The sequence below is a fragment of the Alternaria incomplexa genome, assembly GCF_024043165.1.
Source record: "Alternaria incomplexa strain BMP 0042 chromosome Unknown scaffold_7, whole genome shotgun sequence".
Taxonomy (NCBI): domain Eukaryota; kingdom Fungi; phylum Ascomycota; class Dothideomycetes; order Pleosporales; family Pleosporaceae; genus Alternaria; species Alternaria incomplexa.
The window spans coordinates 1572307-1597436 of record NW_026249856.1 but is presented as its reverse complement, the minus strand read 5'-3'; the positions used below and the strand labels follow the sequence as shown (position 1 = coordinate 1597436).

At 53.2% G+C, this 25130-nt stretch overlaps 12 protein-coding genes across 12 annotated transcripts; 6 read left to right on the top strand and 6 right to left on the bottom strand.

The window, feature by feature from the left end:
* Positions 1-276: 276 nt before the first annotated feature.
* J4E90_005745 (uncharacterized protein) lies at positions 277-1521 on the top strand (the record flags this gene model as incomplete). Its single annotated transcript, XM_051435298.1, has 1 exon — positions 277-1521. One exon carries the CDS (start codon positions 277-279, stop codon positions 1519-1521), a length of 1245 nt encoding a protein of 414 aa, XP_051291322.1.
* Positions 1522-1614: 93 nt separating this feature from the next.
* J4E90_005744 (uncharacterized protein) lies at positions 1615-3495 on the bottom strand (the record flags this gene model as incomplete). The annotated part of the gene is made up of 1 exon (XM_051435297.1): positions 1615-3495. One exon carries the CDS (start codon positions 3493-3495, stop codon positions 1615-1617), a length of 1881 nt encoding a protein of 626 aa, XP_051291321.1.
* A 1492-nt stretch (positions 3496-4987) lies between these two features.
* J4E90_005743 (uncharacterized protein) lies at positions 4988-5631 on the top strand (the record flags this gene model as incomplete). Its single annotated transcript, XM_051435296.1, has 4 exons — positions 4988-5004; positions 5079-5129; positions 5227-5551; positions 5599-5631. The coding sequence occupies 4 exons, from the start codon at positions 4988-4990 to the stop codon at positions 5629-5631; spliced, it is 426 nt and encodes a 141-aa protein (XP_051291320.1).
* Positions 5632-5948: 317 nt separating this feature from the next.
* Positions 5949-7073, bottom strand: J4E90_005742 (uncharacterized protein; the record flags this gene model as incomplete). The annotated part of the gene is made up of 1 exon (XM_051435295.1): positions 5949-7073. One exon carries the CDS (start codon positions 7071-7073, stop codon positions 5949-5951), a length of 1125 nt encoding a protein of 374 aa, XP_051291319.1.
* A 1403-nt stretch (positions 7074-8476) lies between these two features.
* On the bottom strand, positions 8477-9956 carry J4E90_005741 (uncharacterized protein; the record flags this gene model as incomplete). The annotated part of the gene is made up of 2 exons (XM_051435294.1): positions 8477-9308; positions 9361-9956. The coding sequence occupies 2 exons, from the start codon at positions 9954-9956 to the stop codon at positions 8477-8479; spliced, it is 1428 nt and encodes a 475-aa protein (XP_051291318.1).
* A 1369-nt stretch (positions 9957-11325) lies between these two features.
* On the bottom strand, positions 11326-12660 carry J4E90_005740 (uncharacterized protein; the record flags this gene model as incomplete). The annotated part of the gene is made up of 1 exon (XM_051435293.1): positions 11326-12660. One exon carries the CDS (start codon positions 12658-12660, stop codon positions 11326-11328), a length of 1335 nt encoding a protein of 444 aa, XP_051291317.1.
* Positions 12661-13396: 736 nt separating this feature from the next.
* CSR1 (phosphatidylinositol transfer protein csr1) lies at positions 13397-14229 on the bottom strand (the record flags this gene model as incomplete). The annotated part of the gene is made up of 4 exons (XM_051435292.1): positions 13397-13592; positions 13644-13750; positions 13802-13971; positions 14034-14229. 4 exons carry the CDS (start codon positions 14227-14229, stop codon positions 13397-13399), a joined length of 669 nt encoding a protein of 222 aa, XP_051291316.1.
* An 884-nt stretch (positions 14230-15113) lies between these two features.
* J4E90_005738 (uncharacterized protein) lies at positions 15114-16840 on the top strand (the record flags this gene model as incomplete). Its single annotated transcript, XM_051435291.1, has 5 exons — positions 15114-15195; positions 15249-15311; positions 15361-15409; positions 15455-15536; positions 15581-16840. The coding sequence occupies 5 exons, from the start codon at positions 15114-15116 to the stop codon at positions 16838-16840; spliced, it is 1536 nt and encodes a 511-aa protein (XP_051291315.1).
* A 353-nt stretch (positions 16841-17193) lies between these two features.
* Positions 17194-19108, top strand: J4E90_005737 (uncharacterized protein; the record flags this gene model as incomplete). Its single annotated transcript, XM_051435290.1, has 2 exons — positions 17194-17199; positions 17240-19108. The coding sequence occupies 2 exons, from the start codon at positions 17194-17196 to the stop codon at positions 19106-19108; spliced, it is 1875 nt and encodes a 624-aa protein (XP_051291314.1).
* Positions 19109-19782: 674 nt separating this feature from the next.
* J4E90_005736 (uncharacterized protein) lies at positions 19783-21817 on the top strand (the record flags this gene model as incomplete). The annotated part of the gene is made up of 5 exons (XM_051435289.1): positions 19783-19844; positions 19913-20032; positions 20092-20308; positions 20362-21502; positions 21561-21817. The coding sequence occupies 5 exons, from the start codon at positions 19783-19785 to the stop codon at positions 21815-21817; spliced, it is 1797 nt and encodes a 598-aa protein (XP_051291313.1).
* A 356-nt stretch (positions 21818-22173) lies between these two features.
* J4E90_005735 (uncharacterized protein) lies at positions 22174-22756 on the bottom strand (the record flags this gene model as incomplete). Its single annotated transcript, XM_051435288.1, has 2 exons — positions 22174-22452; positions 22559-22756. 2 exons carry the CDS (start codon positions 22754-22756, stop codon positions 22174-22176), a joined length of 477 nt encoding a protein of 158 aa, XP_051291312.1.
* A 774-nt stretch (positions 22757-23530) lies between these two features.
* J4E90_005734 (uncharacterized protein) lies at positions 23531-24688 on the top strand (the record flags this gene model as incomplete). The annotated part of the gene is made up of 1 exon (XM_051435287.1): positions 23531-24688. The coding sequence occupies one exon, from the start codon at positions 23531-23533 to the stop codon at positions 24686-24688; it is 1158 nt and encodes a 385-aa protein (XP_051291311.1).
* Between the last annotated feature and the right edge of the window lie 442 nt (positions 24689-25130).

The following is a 25130-nucleotide window of genomic DNA, read 5'->3' as shown; positions in this document are numbered from 1 at the left end:
CGTGGAGTGTTGGACGCGCAACACCCCACGTTCGCACGAACGGGAAATTGACGCGTCGAGCCGAGATCGGCAAGCCATAGCTCCCACGCTACATCGTCGCCGTCATCATCAACCTTATAGCCGAATTAGAGATAGGTTTGCCGAAGCAATGAACAACATGGCTGATCCCTGGTCTCCTTCAATATCCGACGAATTCGTCGTCCTCCCCAGAGGCCCATATACACTCGCATCGCATCACGACCCGTCGCATCGTCTTGTCTTACCACACGGATCAAAATGACGGACACGAAGACCCCCCACGATCTGAACTGCCTCACCATCGGCGAACTCGAGAAGCTTGCCGCAGAGCGCATGGACAAGCAGACACGCGACTACTACAATGAGGGTGCAGACTCCGGGTCGACGCTCCGCGAGAACATTGACGCATACCAGAAGTATCGCATTCGGCCACGCGTGCTTCGCGACATCTCCGCTATCGACACGACCGTAAACGTTTTCGGGCACAAGAACAGCATACCCCTCGGCGTCGCACCAACGGCTATGCAATGTCTCGCACACGACGACGGTGAACTGGCGACCGCACGCGCATGTGCCAACAAGGATATTGTAATGGGCCTGAGCAGCTTCAGCACAACCAGCCTTGAAGACGTGAAAGGCGCATTGGGCGACCACCCAGGAGCACTACAACTCTACCTCTTCGAAGAGCGCACCCAAAGCCAGAAGCTCATCCAACGCGCCAAGAAAGCCGGCTACAAAGCTGTTATGCTCACGGTCGATACCCCAGTCCTCGGACGCCGGAACTTAGAGATAAGGAACCAGTTCAAGCTGCCGAAACACCTCAAAGTAGCAAACTTCAACCGCGACGAGAAACACGACGAGGGTGTGAAGGTCGAAGAGAAGATCACCTCACCAGACACGGAAGCGAACGAGTCGCGCAAGAGGAGCGAGACACCCAGTGCCACTGACGCCAACAAGAGACAGCCGCCAAAAGGTCCAATCTCCTTCCATACGCACGCACCCAACCCGACATTATGCTGGGAACGCGATATCGCCTGGCTCAAAGAACAATGTCACCCCGAGATGGAAGTTTGGGTGAAAGGCGTAGCTACAGGAGAAGACGCACTATTAGCCTGCCACCACGGCGTCGATGGTATCGTTGTATCGAACCACGGTGGAAGACAGCTCAACGGCGCGTTGGCTACCATCGATGCGTTGCCTGAAGTCGTTGCTGCTGTGCATTCACAAGCCGGGAAGAAAATTCCTGTACACGTTGACGGAGGAATCAGACACGGAACGGACGTATTCAAAGCACTCGCGCTGGGTGCGGACTTCGTCTGGGTTGGCAGGCCGATACTTTGGGGATTGGCATACAAAGGGCAAGAAGGTGTTGAATTGGCGCTGAGGTTGCTGAGCGATGAGTTCAAGTTGTGTATGGGACTTGCCGGTGTGACAAAGGTTGAGGACATTGGACCAGAGTACTTGGTCAAGATGGATCGAAGTGGATTTGTGAGTCGTCTTTAGAGACTGTGAGCATACATTGCTGGGTAGCTCTGGATCTACGCACTATTGATACGACTTTTGCATATACAAACGTGCTCAGACATGTTACAGTACCTACGCCGCCTGTCTCCTACTCTCGATAAAGTCGACGTAATCAAAGAAACTCTTCTTGTACCTTCGCACTTGTGTCGTGCGATTGACAGTCTGAATACCAAACTGCTGGTCGTAGTCACCAAACTCCCAGTTGTCGGCCCACGACCAAGCAAACGCGCCGATGAAATTGACACCGTCTTCCCAAATCGCCTTCAGGCCTTCGTTCAGATACGTCTGGTAGTACCAGCTCCTTGGGCTGTCGAACTCCTGGTCTGCTTGCTCTTTTTGCGCCTCGGCGAAAACAGGGAAGCCGAATTCAGTGACGGCCACCGGAGAACGCCATGTGTTCCAGAGATAATTCAGGTAGGTGCGGAAATAGCTGGGTGTCAGATAGACATATGATTGACTGCGGTATCCGATGTCCCAGCCAGTGGTGGTGAGAGTGCTCTGAGTTACGCAGTAAGGTCGGAGGGGATGAGTGATGTTGGCAGCGCAGTCAGCGATGGTGTCATTCGGCGGCGGGCTGACTACTGTCGCAGTGTACGGTTGGATCGAGAAGAAGTCTGCAGTGCCGTTGATGTATTGTAGATCTTCTCGGCTCAATGGTACGTAGTCATCAACACTACTCTTGAATGATTCCGGGTAGTCTGTTCCTAAGAAGATAGGGTTGGCAAAGGTAGCTAGCTGGAAGGAGTTGAAGTGATTGGCAGCGTCAACGTCAGCGGGGTCACCTGGATTGCGTGGGACGCCAAAGTTGTCGTTGAATGTGAGCGACATCTTTCCAGTTCCACCAATGTCATCGTGGTAGAAGTGGTAGAGTCTCGCATGAGCTTTGATGACAGCATCGATAGATTTTCCGTTCCGCGCACCCAGGAGAGGCTCGTTGAAGGTCCACCAGATTGGCACACGGTCAGCAAAATGTGTCATGACAATCTTTCCGTATTCGACGAAAGCATCCTCCCACGACACATTCTTGTAGCTACATTGGAAACAAGAGTCCAGGTAGCCAATGCCTCCAGTTCCGGGCTTGATAAAGACATCGCTGATGTTGTTGTAATATTGGAAAGGAGAGTCGTTGTGGTAAAGCATGACAGCGGGATGCATGCCTTTTTCCAAGACGAAGTTGATAAGATCGTCGTAGTGCGAGAGACCTTGCTTGTTGACTGGTGTGCCTGGTAAGATGAACGGCAGAATTCGAGTCCAAGGAATGGAGAATCTGTAATACTTGATGCCCATGGCAGCAATTCGTTCGATGTCTTGCTTGTACAAGTAGTAGTGTTCGTTCGCGATCCAGTTCGGCGCTTGGCCCGGGTTGTTCAAGGCAGCAACGTCGTTGTGAACGGGTGTCCGTCCCTCATCTGCGACGGCTCCCTCGATTTGGACAGCTGATGCCGCCACGCCAAGCATGAAGTCTGCAGGGAAGGAGTAGCATTGCTGGGGTACCAGTGGCTCAGGTGGTGGCAGAATGAGCTCGCTGGTCGGTACTGGCGTCGGTTCAACTGTTGTAGAGTACATCCCGGTCGTGAAGTTGACCCATGGCACGGTCGTCCAGAGAGCTGTCCAGGATGCGTTTCCGTATGGGTTCCCCAAGTCGGTCGGTGATGCGGTGGCATTTGAGTTCCAGTTGCCCCATTGTGTTGTCGTCAGATTTGGCACCAAGCTACTGAGCGACGCGTACGGTGGTGCATAGGTAGTAGTGGTAGTGGGAGCTGGGGCAGATGTTGCTGTACGAACAGTCTCGGTCTGTGTGAAGCTGAACTCTCGGAAGGTATACGAGGGCAGTGCAGTCGCATATGTTTGATTTGCCGAGCATTGCGGTCGCGAGACAGGCCCTTCAGCAGGAACGTAGACTTGCTGGGCGAGAGCCACAGCGCCATACGCAAGAAGTGCTTGAGGCTTCATGATGATGGCCAAGGAACGCTTGATACATCTTGGTATCCTCTGCAGAGCTCTTTATACCTCTGTGGCTTTTCAATCGGACCGTGGGGCTGATTCTGACGGTGGTACTCATCGTCATCGGCATGTACAATCGCTTGTCGCTTCGCAAAATCTCGCAGCCCTAGTCCCGTCGTGATTTAATACGAAGGGCGTGGTGCGGCCTTGATCCCTTTCCGGGGTTTGGCGGATTGAATTCCTCGGTCGAGTTCGGTCGGGCCCAATTTCGGTAGTGCCTGGGTGCTTTGCGGGGGCTTGCGGGGTCGAGCTTGTTGTGATGACGAGCGGGATGCAACGTCTAAGCTCCAACGTTGCTTTTCATGTCATGAATTGACCAGGCTTATGGTCCTAGCAAGTCTCGGGGTTTCTGAGTGGTCGTTCACGTTGTTGCTTCGCCGGCCTTACGCGAACAAGATTAGCATGTTCTCCGCAGAGCATACTTCCAGGGTTTAGATGTTCCCTGTTTGTGCCGGCAGGTCAACGCGTGTTCAACCCTCGGTCTATCATTGCGCGACACCGCCAACTGACAACCGAAACTTCGCGGATAGATGATCGGATGAATCGAGTGCCCATAGCAATGTTTTCTCAGTCTCCGCCAACAGACTTGCTGCCAAGACAAGGGACGAAACGTCTGAGTCAGGTGCATCAGACTAGCTATCACATTCGCTCATGCAGCATCCTGCTCCTGCGATATGTCTTTACCAAACAGCTTGACTTTGAGCTGCTCAATCCGCGTAACATCTCGGTATCAAGACGGGCTCATGTCAAGGATGTGTCGCGCTTTCGACTTCATTTGACCACCCACCTTCAGAACCGAGTTCTTGAGAGATCAAAGAAGAGGGGCTAAAGTTGTGGACTACAGGTGAACTTGGAGACCTGAGGTAGGTTTCTGTTTAATGCATGCATCTGTTCCAACTTTGACCTGTGACGGACTTTTTTTCGGTTGTCTGGTCGCTTCGATCCTGACAAGAAAGTGCAGCTCGCGCTGTCAGGATGTCGCGCTGGCCCATTGACTGAGGAGATTCTCGATGAATGGTAGATTTCCATATTTCTTGTTTCGAACGGGCATATGTTGGCACCAGTCAAAGCACAGTCTGAGTGTTTGCAGCTCCTTTCGCTTCAAAGCATGGCGGATTTCGTGGTTTTTGAACAGGTCATGCTCGCAGCCACGACAAGTCCACGAACGGAAGGGAACACGTAGAGATCATGATTCGTAAAGACACTGAAATATGACAGCGCAAGCCTATATTTGGAGGTATGGGCATCCCCAAATGTAGTGTGAGCAGTCTTGGTGTTGTTGGTCTCGAGAAGCAAAAGATGACGCTAGCGGGGTCCGTGCGCCCACACGAATTTCGTCGTTGCCAACCCACTTGCCGAACTTCACGACGCTCACGACAACTCCAGCGACGACGCACCCGAAACCCGCCCAAATCGAATATCCCCCCGATAATCTACCAAAATGTCTGGAAAGCGCGGGTACGTAGTCCTCAGCGACAGATTGGGCAGTTTGAGGCTGTCATGCAGAGGAATGCCGGCTAACGTGTGTGCAGTCGAGGTTCTACCTCCGGTAACAAGCTCAAGATGACTCTTGGTCTGCCAGTGTACGTTTGACCCCGATGCGATCGCTCCGCCGAAAACCTTTCCGTTCGCGAACACGCATACAAGGCACACAGGGAATACAGGCTAATAGATGCACAGCGGCGCCGTCATGAACTGCTGCGACAACTCCGGTGCCCGCAACCTGTACATCATCTCCGTCAAGGGTATCGGTGCGCGTCTTAACCGCCTGCCCGCTGGTGGTGCCGGTGACATGGTCATGGCGACCGTCAAGAAGGGAAAGCCCGAGCTGAGGAAGAAGGTCATGCCCGCCGTCATTGTCCGCCAGAGCAAGCCATGGAGGCGAGCAGACGGTATCTACCTGTACTTCGAGGACAACGCCGGTGTCATTGTCAACCCCAAGGGTGAAATGAAGGGCTCCGCCATCACTGGACCCGTCGCAAAGGAGGCCGCTGAGCTGTGGCCGGTACGTGTGCACCCGCCCCCAAAAGAATCAACACTAACAGCATCCAGCGTATCGCCTCCAACTCCGGTGTCGTCATGTGAGGTGTCTCTTTTCCTGCTTTCGATCACATTCATGGGTTTACGGGCACGGCGAAAATGCATTTACGGGGTGAAGGATTTGGGAGACGACATTGCAACCACGATTAGCAATGGGACGACCTTCACAATACCAGTCAAATGAACATTACGACCAAAACCACACTTTTGTTCCTCATTGCAGTGACGGATGAGTGACATGGCGGCAGTGCGCCAACAGGATCAACAGCACAAGGAGCGCGTCAAGGAAATGTTTTGCGATGGTCGGACTCTGTTGATTGATTTGACATGAAGACAGGAATTATGTACTAAACCCACGCACACTAAACCCTAGGCTCATCGGCTGAGCACGAACTCCTATCGCACGCCAGCATCTGGAAGTCTGCCTCCTCGACCACGTCCTGCGCCCATCGCATCTGTATCATACTTCTCGCCTCGACCTCACGCTTCCTCTGCCCGCCCACGAACTTCAAGTTCTCGTTTCCAACAACACCCGTCGTGACAACACCAGTGCTCGGCGCACCGATTCCTTGCACCTGGCCATTACCGCCCTGCATGACGTTTGCGTAGCTCGACGACATGGTCTGTACTCCAGAAACGAAGTCCTGGCCGTCAAACTCGCAATGCCCTCCCGCAGGTGTGTTGTCCACTGTCTGCAATGTGTTGACCTGATCCGCGCTCAAACCTGCATCTGCACCGAGCTGCTCGTAGGCTGTAACAGCCTGTGGAATGCTACCCTGGAGTAATTGGAGCTCACTCTGTGTAGATTGGAAGTGGATCCTTGTCTGAGACATAACTGTGGCAGCGTTCTGGAAAGCGACTTGCGGCGGCATGCCACCGCAGTTAAGCTCGACAGCCGAATTGGCGTAGTTTTGCATCTGTGCTGGGATGAAGAAGCCGGACATCATTAGCGAGCCGCCCGAGACACCTGTGAAGACGATGTTGGACATGTTAACTGCAACCCGTTGCGGCAGTTCGGTTTGGATGAAGTCGTTGACGGCCTGGGCGTGTGCTACACCATCTGTACGTTGAAGACCCGAGCCTCCTCCCCAGAACAGGTTTTTATCGGGTGCCAGTAGCGCAACACCCATGGTGTTGGCCTGAACAGCTTGGTTCGGCATGTCGAAGAAGCTCTGTCCACCGTCGCCGTGGAGCAACACGTTCGCGCCCAGGGTGCCGTTCGCCGATGTAGCTGCCGCACCGGGGACGCCCGAAGCTGGAAGGAATTGATCTGCCGGTGCGGAAATCTTGAATCGAATAGGCAGGTTGTTGACCATGACCGTGTCATCTAGGATCATAGAGCCATCTGTGGCTGTAGAGATCCCCTGGGGCACCTGAGCCGCTTTTTGGAAGGCCGTCGCTTGTTGTCCATTGCCGTTACCACCGCGGTTGCGTTGTGGTAGCGCCGAAGTGAGGGAAAGCAGCGAGAGAGTGATGAGTCCGTACATGATGGCAAAAACGATAAGCTCAATAGATGGAAATAGAAATTAGGTTATTGAAATGATGGACCGGCCAGGAAGAAGAATCGAAAGAAGGGTAGCAGACGAGAGATACCGCACGGCAGTATAGCGGGAAGAGAAGAAAGGAAAGAAGTGTGGGGGATTCCCATACATCTATACTGCATGAATGGCATGCTACAAATCACGAAAAGGCCTCGAGCCTGCGAAACACAGTTTCTTTCACTCCTAAACGCGTACGAGTATAGCCAAGCCTACAGGTCAGAGCTTCGCCTTGCCTCTCTTGAGCTTAACATGACTGAGTTCCACCACTGAGCGGTGTGGTCTGGACGAGGCTTATGGAAGCTGTGTTTGATGCGCGGATCTTGCAGCAGCTGTGGTTTGAGCTTGGAGGCCTTGGTGTTTCGGGCCGGGGCTTGGCGTACGATTGCGGGTAGCAAGGGTTTACAGAACTACCTGGAGCGCGCCGAGTGTACGAGTACTGCTATTCATAATTACATCTAGCTTCAGGGGCATTGTTGGAGATGTTGCGATGTTGATCGGCGTGAGCGGCAGAAGGAACATCTCGGTGTGGAGGGCCCGTGCGCTGGGCTGTGGCCGCCATCATCTGCAGGCATGATTCTCCCGTTATTCATACCTTCACGTACTTGCAATGCTTCCTTCGAATCGTTTTTAAAGCTTCTGGACCTATCTATAGCAAAAGAGAAAAGATAGAGACATCTTGTCTCTGCAGTAGTCATGATAACCAAAATTTGTAAGAAGCCTGGGTACAAACAAACATCAGGACTTCATATTCCCCATAATCGATGCGCTGTTATGTGAGCAAAAGGAATTAAATTGACAACTTCATCGAATGCTAAGGGAGGCAAAAAGAAGATCACTAAATGCCACCTGGCCGAATCGCTACAACACTGTTAGTAGTGGAATTTGAACCAAGCGCGGTTCAACTTACAACGACCGATCTTCGCATATCGTAGCATGTACAAGTGCGACGCTTTACCACTTAGCCAAGGAGGCGATTGTTGATGACTAATAATAATTAAATGGTACATACCGACACGTCAAATGTGGGCAAGAGTACATTGACGTGGTAAGCGGGGTTGTGGGGCGGCAGCGGCGACGATGTCTAGGAGTGAAACTGGGGACTATCCGACTGACACGATCAGGGTCATACAGAGAGAGAAATGCAAGTAATGTGTGACTTTGATGTTGTTATCTGATGGATAATCTCTTAACCAAAATTGCTATACAAAATACCTAAACTTCCAAATGCTAAAGAAAAGGGTAGCTGTGATGCTAGAAATAGCTTCCCAATCGTCCTCCAAACGCCACGCTTATGCTCATGCAAATGCCTCGCTTCATAAATCGTCAATCTCGAAAATAGCAGGAGGAGCCTAGGCAAGGCCGAAAATACCCCTCAAGCGTCTCCAGAGCTCCTTGCCCATGGCCTTTCGGGTATCCTCAGTACGGAGCGCAGCCTCCTTGTTCTCACTTGCCCTCCTGAGCAGGAAGTTGAGACATTCGGTTGTGGTACCCCAAGTCATGCACTTGACGACCTTCGCCTGGGTGTCTGCCTTCATGGTCTCGTCTTGGACTAGAGCCTGTGAGATCTCGTCGGCCATACCCTGGAGTTGGGCGTAGGTAAGACGAGGTAGGTTCTCCGGGGATGTGGAGAGCATTTGTTGGGCGCGGATCTTCTGGGCGGCTTGGACTGAGGCGAGGTTGTGGGTTGCGAGGACAATGTTGACCTTGGGGAAGGGAGTGCCTGGTGTGGGGGCGGGGACCTTGTCAGTCCATTGTTGGCGGACTACGGCATCAGCGAGGGCATCGTAGTTGGCGTCGGTGCCGGCTTTGGTGTCAAAGGTGAGATGCTTGGGCTCGGATGTGAGGTAGGCGCCGCGTACAAGCTTGACACCAGCGATGTAGCCTCCCTTTGAGGCGCGCTCAAGGTGCTCGGCAAGGCGCTTCGAGATGTCGCGCAGGTAGCACTGGTATGTGATGTAGAGTACCGCGCGACCGTTCTCGGGCTTGTTGTACTTCTCCTGCAGGGCTAGTGTCCACTTCTCGAGTCCACGGTTGGTTGCCTCTTCTTCGGCACCAGGGAGGAGGCTGACACCCTTTGCGGCGGCGGCATCGCAAGCTGCCGTGATGGCATCCCACATCTCAGGGGTGGCATCTTGCTGATTCTGGAGGAGGTTGAGGGCATGGCGACCGAGACCGGACCATCTACATGGTGGTTAGTAGGTGCTTGTGTCTAAGCCATCGAGTCAAGACTTACTTCAGTCCAACAAAGTCACCCTCCTTCGCCATATCAACGCTCTGCAACATTCCCTTTCTCCACACCTCAATCTCCATCTTGGTCTCTTCGGCAGTCGGTGCCTTTCCGCCTAGAACCTCGAGCGCGTACTCAAACAGGATACCGCCGTATCCAAGCGTGCGTGCAAATTCGGTGTTCCTAACGACCTCATCTTTCTTCTCGCCAACGCAGTACTGCGCATAGAAAGTCTTCTTGAGTAGGTTGGACAGCACCGGGTTTCGCTCGATGCTCAGGAGGAAAGACTTCGAGTCTAGCATGCGCCGTAAGATGCCGAAGCAAGCATTGAGCAGCAGAGGCCGGGATGACACGGCTGTGATGAGGTAGGATCGGAGGACGGTCTCTGTTGGTAGGCGTCCGAGGACTGCTTTTGTCTGCGCTATTTGCGACTCTGGCTGTGTTGACAGGAGTTGTGAGGTCGAGACTTGTGATGAGGCGGGGATAGACACATTCTGTCGTGCGCTCTGGGAGACGTAGCGCGGCGTCTGTGCAAGGGTTCGGGATGTGTGTGCGAGTGCGAGGCTCTGGAAGCGGTGGAGGTTCTGTCTCCGGATCATCATGTTGAAATGTGGGTGTAGTCTAGCGCTCAAGTGGTTGTGTGAAAGGTGGTGTAGTTTGCACTTCGAGTTGGTGAATCGGTACGGGTTATAGATTTTCGGTGTATGCAAACTTGAGAGGGCGAGCAATTCTGGAGGTCTTGTGACTTGCTTTTCATTGTGGTGAAGGCCATATATACCATGGTTGGTACTCTTGGTGCTCCACGATATCGCACGCGATGCTCGGCTTGCGTCGGATGCGGTCATGTCGCACTAGTGCAGCTTCATTGTTGCTCCAGATGGTGCCAGACTGACGCAGACGCCGGCTTATCGCCCGCGCTAGACGGACCGATGATTGGACAATGCCGCAACGCGTTCCTGTGGAGTAAACGACATGTCTGGCATTCATGGCGACGCGATGGTGTTGAGGTTTGTTGCTGGATGTGATGTAATGACCGTTGTAGAGTTTGTGAGAAACTCATCGTGCCTGCTTCCCGTGTAAGCCGGTGACGTAGCATCATCAACTTCCAGTTTGCGATCCCTTGCTTTTGCCATGGCTTTGACCTCCAAGCTGCCATCGTGACCTTCGCAATGCCTGTTACCCCACAGTCGGCGAAATGCACAACCAGCCGCTCCTCACATTAGCGTCATCTTGCCAGCACAGCTCCGTTCGCGATCTGTGTTGGGTTTGCCGCCCACGCTGAGAGCCGAGCGTAGCCATGGCGGCATCGCTCAAAGTCCAGGACCAGCCCCCAGCATTCAATTCTTCTGACCACATCATCTCCACTCAGACTCTGCATCGGTACCACGCGCACCGGTATCGGATATTATGGAGAAGGAGCAAATTTTTGTCATGGCTTGATGTTAGCATGGCGCCCGCGAAGAGGGCCGTTCTGGCTGCGGAAAGCGTCGGGGACCCACAATCACCCACGCCGACTATGTTCCAGTCTGGCTTCGCGTCTTTTCCAGCTGATGATACGATACCAGCTTGCACTTGGTAATTTCACTGCGGAGACGTGTCTTGACGAGTGCTTGAGATCTCCAGGTGACCGCATTCTGTTGTGTACGCGTCTGCCAATCCGTTTACTAAGCGCCGGAGCTAATTTCCCACGCAAGCGTCAGGTGATGACCTTTGGATCTTGGCCACCAAAATTATAGAGCTTATCCCCAAACAAAATCAAGCACTGACTAGAAGCACCTACGCGTCTTCTCGTGCTTCTGCTTCCCCACTTTTCCCCAGACTAGACCCCAATCCAGGTGCTGTCCCAAGCTGGCCGTCTCAGGCGCATGGCACGAAGGCATGATAGTCACTGTCCTTTCTTCAAGTCCGTGTTTGAAATGATCTATAACACTGAAACTATTCCTACAACATGCCACGATGAAGCGGCCTTCATCACACCGCACCAGCTCCTGCTTTCGGCATCTGCGCCCCATCCTGTCCGACCTGCACATCTCCGTCCCCACTCGCACTCTCCTTATTCGCACCTCCCTCAGCCAAGGCCTCGAAAGCTCCCAGGAAGTCATTCTTCAAGTCTTCCCAATTCTCCACGCCCACACTAACCCTCAGCAGCCTCTCGTCCACATCCGCATCGCTCATCCTGCGCCACTCGATCAAACTCTCTACACCTCCCAAACTTGTCGCATGGTGGAAGAGACGCAGATTGGAGGGAAGAGACCGCGCCTGTTGGCTGCTCTTCATGTAGATGCTGAAGACGGGGCCGAAACCATTCGGCATCTGCTTCTTCAACCACGACATATCCTTCTCTTGCAAACTCGCGTGAGCAACCTTGTGCACGACTTTCTTTACGGTATCTACGTCTTCTCCCTTGCCATTGAGTGAGTCTTGCAGCCAGCGAACAAGATTCTCCGCGTTGCTGCTCTGTCGCTGAACGCGCAAATCAAACGTCCGGAGACTTCGCACGCCGAGCCACCCCTCTAGACTACCTAGGACTGCACCCAGGAAAATACGCTCAGCACGTAGCGTATTAGCTTGCTTTAGTCCTTCCGGCCCCTTTGCAGTGGCCAGGATACCGCAAAGCATATCACTGTGACCGCCGATGTATTTCGTTCCAGAATGCATGACCACATCTGCGCCCCACAGTAACGGATCCTGTAGACCTGGTGGCGCGAATGTAGCGTCGACGCTGAGGAACGCGCCCCGCTTGTGCGCTCGGGCGGCGTACTTCGCTATTTCGAAAGCTTCTCCTGTGGGGTTCAAGGGTGTCTCGAGATGCACGAGGTCGCCTTTACCTAAGCCGGCGGCGTCCCAAGCAGCGTCATCGGCGTGGAGATCCACGGTCTTGACGCCGTGCATCTTCTTGTGCAGTTCGATCACGCCATGGCAGCCATGGTAGCCACCACTGATGGCAATAACTTTGGGAACAATGTTGACGAGCATGGCATGGAAAGCGCTGAGGCCGCTTGTGTAGCTGACGACATGGTTTGCTAACCCGGACTGACCATCTAGCTCGTCTTGTTTTGCATCAGGGTAGAGTAAAGGCGCTAGGATTGTTTCTAGGCGGTTGGTGCTGGCGGATGCGAGACGAGAGTAGATCAGAGGGGTTTGTAGGTCAACGAATTCGCCTTCTTTCGGGACCGGTTGGAGCTCTGATGGGTCGTGAGGATACCGGAAGGTAGTCGATGTGTGAATTGGTGGGGCGACATCGGTGAGGACATTGATGCGGTCGTCGCCATGGACACCGTGTGTTGAGGGGTGGTATGCCGACATGATGACTGTGAATGGATGACTCTGAGATCTTTGGCAGGCAGCTAGCGATATCTGCAGTATTGCGATCGTTTCGGATGCTGTACGAACGTCAATCTGAAGGTAAATGACACAACTCTTTCTATCAGAGTGGACGAATGACTCTGAGTAAATGGAGAACACGCTTATCACGATGACATGACGAGTATTGCGACATCACGCCCTATACGGTGAAAATTGCGGACCACGGCCGCTAGATCTAACCGTTGACGCGATTGGAGTGGAGCTTTGCCGGCAATTGTGGACACAGGCGTAGCATGAGCTGGGGAGTGGGTATGAAGCTATTAAGCTCGTGCAGCGCTTGGTGGAGTCTCGAACATCTCGGTGATAGATATACTTGAACGATACTTGTATACCCGTGGAGTAGCATAGGGACATCCCTCGAAGAATGTTCTTCCGCGCAAGCTCCTGTAGTGCGGAATGACCGGAGATATGACGAATGCGGGGTAAATTGTTGCCCCTCCTCGCGACAAAAAAAGTCGCAGATAGCAGCGCGCCTGCGCTGTGGAAGACAGGGTCTGAGAAATGTATCGGAATTGTCACATGTGCATCGAAATGGGTAATTTCGCTAATGGATAGACTCTCGAAGAGTTATGGAGCCCTGTTGACCATGACTACTGAATCGCAAGCTGTCTATTGCACAAAAAAATCCTCCTCAGATAGTCGACCATAGTTATATTCCACTCTCATCGCAGAGTATCTACTGGGCTCCGGCATCAGTAATGGTGGGTGGGCCATCCTTGTACTTGATGCTGCCGTTGCTGGAGCCGCAGGCCTCGATCGCTCGGACAACCTTGTAGGATTCGACGTCGCCGTCGGGAACGCCACCGAAGACGACGTGCTTGCCGTTAAGCCATGAGGTAACGACGGTGGTGACGAAGAACTGGGAGCCGTTGCTGTGACGTGTTAGCCATGACACCGCTCATCCGTGGGTGTGTAGAACCTACGTGTTAGGGCCGGCGTTGGCCATGGAGAGGAGGAAGGGGCGGTCGTGCTTCAACTTGAAGTTCTCGTCGGCGAACTGGGGACCGTAGATGCTCTTACCACCTGTACCCTACTGCCTGTTAGCCAACTGTCTCTGTGATGTGTTGGGGCCAAAACTCACGTTGCCGCGGGTGAAGTCACCACCCTGGAGCATGAAGTCGGGAATCACGCGGTGGAACTTTGAGCCCTTGTAGCCAAAGCCCTTCTCGCCAGTGCAGAGAGCGCGGAAGTTCTCAACCGTCTTGGGGACGACATCGTCGAAGAGCTCGAAGTTGACACGGCCGGTTTGCGCTGCAGGTATACAAAGTTAGCAATTGCAAGTAACATGCTATTGCAAAGCTGGCAGGAGCTACCTTTGACATCACCTTGGCTAGTGACGTTGCCAGCGTTGTCGACCTCGACGGTGGGTCCGGTCCAAGAGCAATCAAAGTAAGCCTTGATGGCCATGTTGTATGCCGAGGGAGTGAAGAAGCGTTTGTTGACAGGAGCGCGCAGTTGGGGACCTGCACGGAAAGCTGAAAGAGCAGAAGCTCTCGGAAGGTGGGGCATGATGCAGCGCGGGGTGTGAGTCTAACCTGATAGGCAGTTAGGTCATGGAGCTTGGCAGTGAATCGTGAGATAGCAGGTAATTTTCTTCTGGGAGACGCTGCAGCTTTGGAGCTGAAGTCCGGTGCCACTTTGTTGGCTGTAAACTCAATTTAGAGCTACACAGAACTGCGACATCGCTATAACAACTCAAGGATCGAGGTGTACAAATCCAACGGTGGCAACTTACAGAAGTTATACGAGGAGGAATCGGGCCGCTATGCAACACAATATGCAAAACGGAACAGATATAATACAATTGATGGACTACCAACGAGAGGCAGCAGGTGTAGTGTCGGATGGATGACCAGACGGAAAACTTTGGATACCTCAAGCTTGTGCACGAGTCTAGCGCGTTCCCCGATTCGGCGCTTCATCGCTCACGTCAATCGTGGACCTTTGCGTGGGACCGGCCCGCTCTGGAATTGATATCCGCTTCTTCTTACACAACGAGGGATACGGATGTCCATTGAACCACGCTATATCCGTATGCCGAGTCGTACCATTGTCGAAGTAGTGTTGTTTGTAGTTCTCGAGGCGGGCAAGGTCCAAGCTCATGTCACGTGAAACTCGGGCTGCTGCCGGATTATCTACGGTGTATGCACTTCACAGGTTGGCTTGCTGACAAGGTAAACGCATTCCCGTAATTGAAGGCTTCTGCATCCTTCCTGATTGATATTTTCTGTCATATAAATATCCCAAACGCAGGCGCCCATTCCGACTTCCCGAAACTTGTGCAAAGCGCCCTCGGGGGTCCGCTACCGAGACCGTGGTCGATAGCTGCCAGCCCAACTACAATACACCCACATCGCCAAACCGCCAGATTTACGCGCCAGCATTCGGCAATCATGGATCTAAACAGCTTGAAGGACCAAGTGAGCAACCTCACGCTCTACGATCTCAAGGCCGGATTTCGCAAGGCCCAGAATGGTAGGCTGAGGGGGCGCATGAAGCCAGCTGGCCAATGCTAACGCGCTGCGCAGCCGTCATGAACTACACGGAGATGGAGGCCAAGGTCCGCGAGGCGACAAATAATGAGCCATGGGGTGAGCGAAACCTCGTGCGCGACGAAGGCTTCCGCTGACAGATGGCAAGGTGCATCCTCGACTATGCTACAGGAGATCGCCAATGGAACCTTCAACTAGTAGGCGATGCCTGAGGAGCTGGTGGACCACGGCTAACAGAGCAGCCAACTACTGAATGAGATCATGCCCATGATTTACAAGCGCTTCACCGAGAAGGCCTCCGAGGAATGGAGACAGATCTACAAGGTACGTTGAGCGCTCTGTGCCACCACCGTCGCTAACAGACCCAGGCCCTGCAACTTCTCGAATACCTGATCAAGAACGGTTCGGAACGAGTAATCGACGACGCGCGCTCTCATGTCTCGCTCCTCAAGATGCTACGGCAATTCCACTTCATCGACTCCAACGGCAAGGATCAGGGCATCAACGTACGCAACCGTGCCAAGGAGCTCGCCGAACTCCTCAGCGATGTCGATCGCATCCGGACTGAGCGCAAGAAAGCGCGAGCGAACCGAAATAAATTTGGCGGTGTCGAGGGCGGAGCGGGCATCGGCATGGGCGGCTTCTCGGGAAGCAGTGGAGGTGGCAGCCGCTACGGAGGCTTTGGTAGCGAACAAGCCGACTATGGCGGTTACAGAGGGGAGGTATACGGCGACGGTGGTGGCTTCGGAGGCAATCAGTCTGGCTTCGCAGATACGCAACAGAGGCGCGACAAGTTCGACGAATACGACGAATACGACGAGGGTGATGCCAGCTCAGCACCAGCACGGCGGAGAGAGCCTACAGCGAGTCACACAAAGAAAGAAGTCAAGAAGGAGGAACCTAAGCCGAAAGCACCTGAGCCAGTCGTCGACTTACTTGCGTTTGACGATGAGCCCGCGCCCATGTCGACTTCGGCAGGGAAGCAGCCTGTCACTGCTGCAAGTGACGATTTTGGCGACGACGACGATTTCGACGACTTCCAGTCTGCGGCACCGGCAGCACCTGCATCCAAGCCAGCTGCTTCAGCTTTCAACGTTGCGTCTCCTGCCTCGACCTCTCACATCACTTCGTCAACCCAATTCGCCGCACCGCAGGCTCAGTCTGCTGCGCAGAACAACAATCTCAGCAACTTGTTTGCGACCGTCTCGCCACCACCCGCTGCGAATAAGATGAGCGCGCCTCCTTCCATGACGTCGAGCTTCTCGCAGCCACCACAACCCACAGGTTACCAAGCGGCCGGCCCGAACTACTTCACTTCCGTTCCTCAGCCCGCACTCCAATCAGGAGCATCTACTCCTTCTGTCATGTCACCAAGTGGTCGCATTGGCGGAGGAGCTGCCCCTAAGAAAGCTGGCGGTGACGCTTTCGCTTCTCTACTTGCAGGAGCTGCGCCAAAGAAGTCTTCCACGCCAACACAAAAGGTCACCATGGGGGATTTGGCAAAGCAAAAGACGTCACAAGGACTCTGGGGTGCCCCTGCTTCTGCATCTAGCACACCTGCCCCTGCCGCACAGCCATCGCAGTCAGGGTCCAAGCCTGGTGGCGCTCTGGGAGATCTGCTGGGCTAGATGCCGTAACAGTATGCAATACTTTTTTTTTGTTTGACTTGAAGATACAAAATGCGGCGTATGATACTACGACAGTCGAGAAAGAGCGTAATAGACGATCTTATATCTGAAAATAGTGATGATGAAGACCGTAAGGACAGTGATGGTTCTCCGCAAATGCGCCTCTTTGATTGGCCAATGTCACCCCTGCGTGACCTCCGCGGCCAAGACGCTGTCGACGCGCGCGCAACGTGTGGCATGTGAAAACAACAGCACCGTCCCCTTTCCGGACCCGAACATGCATAGATGCAGCTCTCGAGATTTCTTTTCCGCGTCGCCCTGCTGCTGTGTCCGATAGCCTTGATTGGCACGACATGGCTGTATTTGTACCCCATTTTTCACGGCTGCGCATTCCCAAAGCCCCCATCCACGCAGGCGCAAGCCAACGCACCCTTCCGTCTACTCTCCCTCGGTGATCCCCAGCTCGAGGGTGACTCTTCACTCCCCGATCCGAATGCGCTCGTCTTCCCGTCGATCGAGAAGCTCGTACCGAATCTGCGCGATGCAGCCAACTCCACCCACAGACGAGACATCGTAGAAGAAGCAGCAAGAGGTGTCGTCAAAGATGCTGGCAGATGGCTGGAGGGGAAAAGGAAAGCTGTAGATTTGTGGGGGAACGACTGGTATCTGTCGCACATCGTGAGAAGCCTACGATGGTGGACTGAACCCACACACATCAGTGTGCTTGGTGACTTGTTGGGCAGTCAGTGGGTCACAGATGGTGAATTCAGGAAGCGAGCAGGGCGCTATTGGAACGTTGTCATGAGGGGATTGGAGAAGGTGCCGGATGCCATCTTTGGTGCTCTTGAGACTGAGAAGAAAGAACAGCCGCCAACAGAACCTCCATTGGAACTAGAAGTTTCAGGAGAAGAGACGATAGACGAGGAGCAGAAATTAGAGAGGAAGGCACTGTGGGGTGGCACAACGGAAGTGCTGGGTGCTGATCAAGACTGGGAGAAGCGCGTCATTAACATAGTTGGAAACCACGACGTTGGTTACGCTGGCGACATCGACGAGTCGCGTATCGAGCGATTCGAAAAGGCCTTTGGAAGTTCCAACTGGGATATCTGGTTCACGCTCCCGGACACACTGCGCTTGAACAAGACCACCAAACGCGCTATACAGGACCTGCCCAGGCCTCCGACACTCCGCCTCATCATCCTGAACTCGATGAATCTCGATACACCCGCCTGGTCCTCCGACCTTCAGACCGAGACATACTCCTACATGAACCACATCATAACCAGCTCTCTTCCAGTCGATGACAAGACACACGCTACCATACTCCTCACCCATATTCCGCTCGAGAAGGAGGAAGGTGTCTGTGTTGACAGCCCATACTTCGACTTCTTTGAAGAAGGTCAAGGGGTGAAGGAGCAAAATATGCTATCAGACCATGCTAGTAAGATTGTTCTCGAGGGGTTGTTTGGCATGAGTGCGAATAAAGATGCAGAGGGCAAAGGGCAGGGTAGGAGGGGTATAATACTCAACGGGCATGATCACGCTGGCTGTGACGTCGTACATTACATTCGTCAGCCCGGCGTGGACGATGCGTGTCAAGTGGCCCATGTGAAGAGAGAGGAGGCATACTGGCCAGCGAGCACTACGAATGCGACCATGATTGCTACTTCGATGGATATCGATGGCGTCGACATCAACGTGGTAGCCGCTAACGATACCAGTGCCGAATCCGATGTAGCCTCGGACGAGACAGCATCTGAATCGTCACCAGAGCCTACTTCAGCGCCTGATCCTGAACCTCCCGCGCCACCGAAATGGAAGGCTCGTCGCTTCCCAACTCGTCCATACGACATCACCCCAGCCAACGAATGCACTTCCATCAACGATGTCCCTCACATTCGCGAGATCACCCTCCGCAGCATGATGGGAGAGTACTCAGGCTACGCAGGTTTCCTATCAGCGTGGTTCGATGAAAGTAAGGGCGAGAAGGGCGAGTGGGTCTTCGAGTTTAGCACGTGTGGAGTCGGGGTTCAGCATTGGTGGTGGGGTGTGCACATCGTTGACCTGATCTTGCTGCTCTGTCTAGTAGTTGGGACTGTGGCGACTGTTTATGAGCGCGTAGCCGCGGACACAAGACATCCAGCGATTGTTAAGAGTAAGAAGCAAGAGTTGGGCTCGACTAAGAACTCAATGGAGGCGAAGACGATTGTGCATACGACGCGTGAGAGGACGTCTTCGGTCACGGAAGTTACGAAACGAAGGATATAGAGATGGGTATGTAGGGCATATAACTATACAGCAGGGCTTCCAAGAGCTGCGTTCTTTGAATCAACGTACCTGAGCTGAGTAGGCTAGTGTGCATACCTATGTAGACCCTTCGGATACATAGGTTTACCCCGCAATGCAACTCCACGCGCCAGCGTGCACGTCTCCACGACCGGGCACCAACTTAGATGAGCGCTATATCTCGCCCATTCCCGCCTCATTCGTCCGCGTCTCGCGCTACCCCAGTTGTCTGCGCCCTCTGACCTTGCTTCTTCCTCGACAGCCAAGAAGATGGACTAGGCCCGAACTTTAAATGCTGCGTGATCGACAAGTTCGGACTCATTCCGCTTCCCTGGCAAATGGAGGCCTACGTGGATGAGGAAGATGCATGTGCGTGTAAGCTGACTGAAGCAAGTCTTCCAAATTCTTCATGCCTTTCTGTGTTATTGGTCCAGCGTCACTGGAATAACATGTCAAAGTAGCCTAGCTAGAGCACAGTAGCCACTCAGCTCCAACATATTTAGTCTTGTAAAACCGTACCCGGTAGCGCTACCGTGCACCGCGGTCTCATTCCGTGGCATATAGCTCTAGACTAACCAGACCACGTTATATGGACTCTGACCTCGTACTGCGCATCGGGAGGCAAGTCTCCTCTATCATCTATTCACAGACCAACCATGTCTCTTGAACGCGTCGACTCGGTGAACCCTACAGAAGTGTACGATTACATCATCTGCGGGTAAGTTGACATCTTATCATACTCATTACAGCATTCCCCAGATACTCTTACTAACATATACCCATCAGTGGCGGCACATCCGGTTGTGTAATAGCAGGCCGCCTCGCGGAAGATCTTAACGCCAAAATCCTCGTCCTAGAAGCCGGACCCGACAATGCAGACCTTGAGAATGTACACATGGCGGGAGGGTAAGTCAGCCATATGAACGGACACTCATGTTTGGGTTATGCTAAGTAAATCGTCCTAGATGGAGCCAAAATTTCGATAAGGAAACAGACTGGAACATCGTTACCGAGCCCATGCCCAAGGTGGACAACCGCCAGGTCAAGGTCAGCAGAGGACGCTTCCTTGGTGGATCGAGTGGCGTGAACGGCACGCTTTGTATACGAGGCACCAAGCAGGATTACGATGACTGGGAACTGGATGAGTGGACGGGCGATAAGATGTTCGAATACATGAAGAAGGTCGGTTCTGGAAGTGCAGAGATATGAGAGCATACAAGCTGACCCTCATACAGTCCGAGACTTTCCACGAGAAGGACTGGCACAAAGCGGATATGTCTGTTCATGGCTCGTCAGGACCTCTGCACATCGAGCCCCACGACCTGGCACCCATATCTGAACGTGTTAGGGAAAGTCTTGTCGACCAGGGTCTTCCTTACCACGCGGACATGTTCTCCACCGGAGAGACCCCTCACGGATGTGGCGATGTACCGCGAACAGTGCATCAAGGCATACGGAGTACCGCCGCCGACTTCATCACCAAAGGCTATCGACGCGAGAATATTACGATCAAGACTGAAGTCACCGTTGACAAGCTTCTCTTCAGTCAGGATGCCGGAGACCTTGCAGCAACGGGTGTCGCTACGATATCGAAGAACGGCAAGAAGATCGATTACCACGCGAGGAAAGAAGTCATTGTGGCAGCGGGCACATACTGCAGCCCACCGATCTTGATGCGCTCTGGTCTTGGTCCGAAGGAACAACTAGAGAAGCATGGTATCGAGTGTCGCGTTGATCTGCCAGGTGTAGGCGGAAATCTCATGGACCACATTCTCTGCTTCATCTTCTACGAGGTCTCTGAACCCAACCTCACGAACGATCACCTCGCATACCACGACGACGCCATGACCTCGACCTACGCGTTATACAAAGAGAAGAAAACAGGCATCTTATCTACCTTCCCCTTCGGCATATTCGGTTACGCGCGTCTAGACGAGCGCCTCCAAGACTCACCCTTATGGACAGACGCCCATCGCGAACCCGGCCGCGATCCTATGGGCCTCACCCCCTCGCAACCCAACATCGAATTCTGGAACACCGAACTCTACGGCGGACCAAAACAATACGCCGACTTCCCTGTTGATCACAAACAAGCCTTTGCCATGTGTGCACTGCTCTTCAACCAGCATAGCAGGGGTAGCGTAACGCTGAAGTCGGCTGATCCCTTCGAAAACCCCATTGTCGATCATGCGTATTTGGAAGATCCACTGGATATGCTGGTCATGACCGAGGCATGTCGATTTGCGAATGAAATTGTTACAAAGGGGAAGGGGACAAGGAGTTTGATCAAGGGGAGTTGGCCTGATGCCCTAGCGCATCATGGCTTTGAGACGAGGGAGGAATGGGAGCCGCATGTCAGAGAACATGCTACAACCTGTAAGTCACTTCCATGCTCATCTACAAATGTGAGAAGATACTAATGTGGTGGATGTAGGTTACCACGCATCCGGCACCTGCGCGATGGGTAAAGCGGATAATCCCAATGCTGTTCTCGACTCGCGACTTCGTGTGCGGGGTGTCAGAAATCTACGCGTGGCGGACGTGTCTTCCATTCCAAAGGTTAACAATGGGCATACACAGATGGTGGCGTATGGTATTGGAGAGGGAGCTGCGGAGATGATCAAGGAAGATGCTGCTGGAAATCACTTCTTGAAGCTTACTGCTGATGTTAAGAGCATGGCAGTGCAGTGAACTTCACATACACGAAAACGCTTGGGGAGAGAAAGTATCCATAATAGCGAGGCCTGAACGACATCTAGTCATCCAATGAGTTCACCCATCTCCAATTCGACTTTCTCGTCAACTCATATATTTTCGTGTTCGCGATGTGCTCCGTCTCAAGCATGTAGAGCTGACCCTAGTAACCACCTCCAAACCCACCACGGCCACGGGTCCCACCTCGTCCACGACTAGATTCACCACGAGGACCCGGGCGGAAAGCCGGCGGTGCAATCGGTCCCTGGAAACCCGGAGGCGGTGCCATACCGCGAGTATCGCGCCTCCTCATGTCAGTCTCATCTTGCTCCAGCAAAGGTTCATCCCATATCTTACCAGTTGGGATATTTCATCAGCGAACGACCAGATGCCCAAGTCATTCCTCGCTGCTTCTCTTGTTCGGCGACCACCTCATGGGCATCTTGTAGCCCTCGGGCTGCTTGAAGGGGTGGCAGAACGAGACCGCCCCACTTCTTGTAGTGGCGGACTAGTAGGAGGTCGACCAAGGCCGCGTTGCTGATGATGGACTCGACGCCAGGATGGCAGTCGTCAGGATGGGTTATGCCCCAGATAATCTGGTCCATTGCACTGGCGTTGTTTTCGATCAGATCCTGATCATTGTTAGTCATGGGTAGGTAGATACGCGGGTGAAAGTGAAGGTGAAGAAGAAGTGAAGTGGTATTGACAATGATGAAACTGAACATGAAAGGAACTTACGATAGCGTTGCTGACGCTCACCACAGTAACGACATCCCGGCTGTGAACGTGGTTTGGACTTTTGCGCTTATATGTGCGCCAGTGTGTGACCATGCTGGCATCAGCGTAGGCCTCGAAGTCGTTGAGCTGGTAACCGGTTGGACGGTCACTCTCTAGACGGTATACGAGCTCGTTGGTTGAGGAGGTGTTGTTGGACATCTTGTCGTATTTTGTCGATTGTAAGATAGTAGAAACGGTATTGTAAAAGGTGGTGCTGAAGATGGAGATGCTTCCGTTGTTGTAGAAGGAAAAGAGAAGCAAGCGTACGAGGAGGGTAGATTATATACAAGCAAGAACTCCCATGGTTTGGCGCTAGAACAAGCAATACGCCGTCACGTCGAGAAGTAAAAGACCGAAGGTGAGCGCGTTGGTCACGCTGGATGCTAAGAGGCAAACGCTCTTACAAGTGACGGTCACCTCGGCTGGTGGTGTCAGGAGGAAGGCATAATGAGAGATGCTCAGATGTGAAAGAGGAATGTTGAGAAGGACTTACTTATAATGTCTTCGTGTCGGCGTAGCAGGCATACCATATGTCACCTGTGAGTATGTGTTGTCGTCACTTGACCGAGTGAGTAACTCTCCTGATATGTAGCAATCAGAGCAGTGCAAGCGCGCATGTTCCGCCTTCCTGACATCTTCGGAAGGGATGTCACGTGTTCATTGTGCTAGGTGCCAGATTTCGTAGTCTCTCTTTCGCCGCCGCCAAAGGCTCGATCAAACCAGCATGAAGATCTCACACAGCCCGCAGTTAGGTCTGAGCAGTAGGGCAACATTTCATTGCTCAGGTCCGTGCTCGTAGTCACTAGTCACACCGCAGAGACCCTATGATCCACCTAGTGCGTTCTCTCCTCAAAACCGCAAACACCCGGGATATTTATCTCCCATACGCACAACGGACCGATCCAAATCCCTCAACTTCCAACAATATCCAAGATGGTACGACAAGCAGCAAAGCCAAAGCCCGACATGAGCTACTCCGATTACATCGCTTCCGAAACAAGACTCGCTAGGCTTGAAGCTGACGACATGCCAAATTATGCGGCAATGAGTTATGCAGAGCTTCGCGAGGAGATGAAATCGCGTGGGATGTTCAAAGGTGGAAAAAAGCAACGGATGATCAGCGTGCTTGAAGATCAGTTTCGATCTATGCGCACGGAGCATAGGAAAAACCCATTTCGTCAGGCTGAGATTGATCTTCGTGAGCGTCCGGAGATCATGCTCACCAGCGACTTCAAGAGTGATCCTTCCAGAATCTCTTTCATGGACTTGCCTGGCGAGATCCGAAACATGATCTATGATCTCGCCCTCTTCGAACCTGCTGAGAGCGACTTTGAACACGCCGGAGATTGGCAGATCAACGCAGTTGGTGATACCTTTTTTCTCCCGCGCTCGGAGGCATATTGGTCGGAACTGGACCTCACAACACTCCGTGGTGACCGCACCCTTTCAGTGTTGCATGTTCTTGGCGCCTTGGACAAGCAGATTCGAAAAGAGGTCCAGACGTTCTTCTGGGCCCATGTCCATGTCACTATCACCGTAAAGTACTCCGGGCAGGCTTACTGCTACGTCGTTCGGCGGTTTCTCGAAAAGATTGGCCCTCTTGGTAGAACCGCCCTCGCCGGCTTGACTGTACATCGGAGGCGTAAGGATTATTCGCAAGCGCAGCACCAGGACTTCCAGGCCTTGATGGTGCTGCTTCAAGACTGTAAAACTTTGCGGACACTAGATCTGAGTTTACCCATACACATGGTCATAGGCCCCCCCGATCGGAAGGCGATGGAAGGGTTCTTCTTACAAGGACAGCCCTTGGTCAGTCCCAGCATCGACGCCCTTGTAGGTGCACTACATTCGATTCCGCAACTTCGCTTGGTGAGATTATACACAGTGAGTAAACGCGATCTAGGGCAGCACCTTGGATACGATGACTTTGCCATCTTCGCATTGACAGGAGCGCGTGCAGGGCTACTAGTCCGGGAAGTCCGTAAGCGCCTCCAAACCCGCATAGAAATCGAGTTCCAAATCATGGGTGACATAGAACAGGCGGAGTCTTACAAGGAATGGTTGTCATGGAAGGCGGCCGACACGGGCTGAGAACGGAAGAATGTTAGCTGCCGAAATGGTGGACAGGTTCGTCCGAGGGGCACGGTAGGCTGATTTGATTTCCAGTATTTTCTCTTTCTCCTCACTTGTGTGTAGAGGAGCGTGTAGGCAGGATGATTGCAGCTGTGTTCGGGATCTTCGAAGTAGCCGGTAGCGTGGCATCACCGAGCAGCTGGAATACTAGAGTCGGTCCAAAATGAAATCTTATTGCGGAGAGCATTGGAGCCGTGGGACCAATGATAGCGACCCGAAATATTCGGTGCTCAATGCGCGTAGATACCCAGCTGAGGGTCGACGGTGGGGGGATGAAAGAAGCTGTCAGAAACACGCGACGCGGCTGGTGGGGAAGACGCGTCTCGCTTAGTCAGCACGCTACTCGCAACTTGCGTGAACAGCATTGCGCTTTCCCTCTGCCGCGTGTCAACACTTTGGA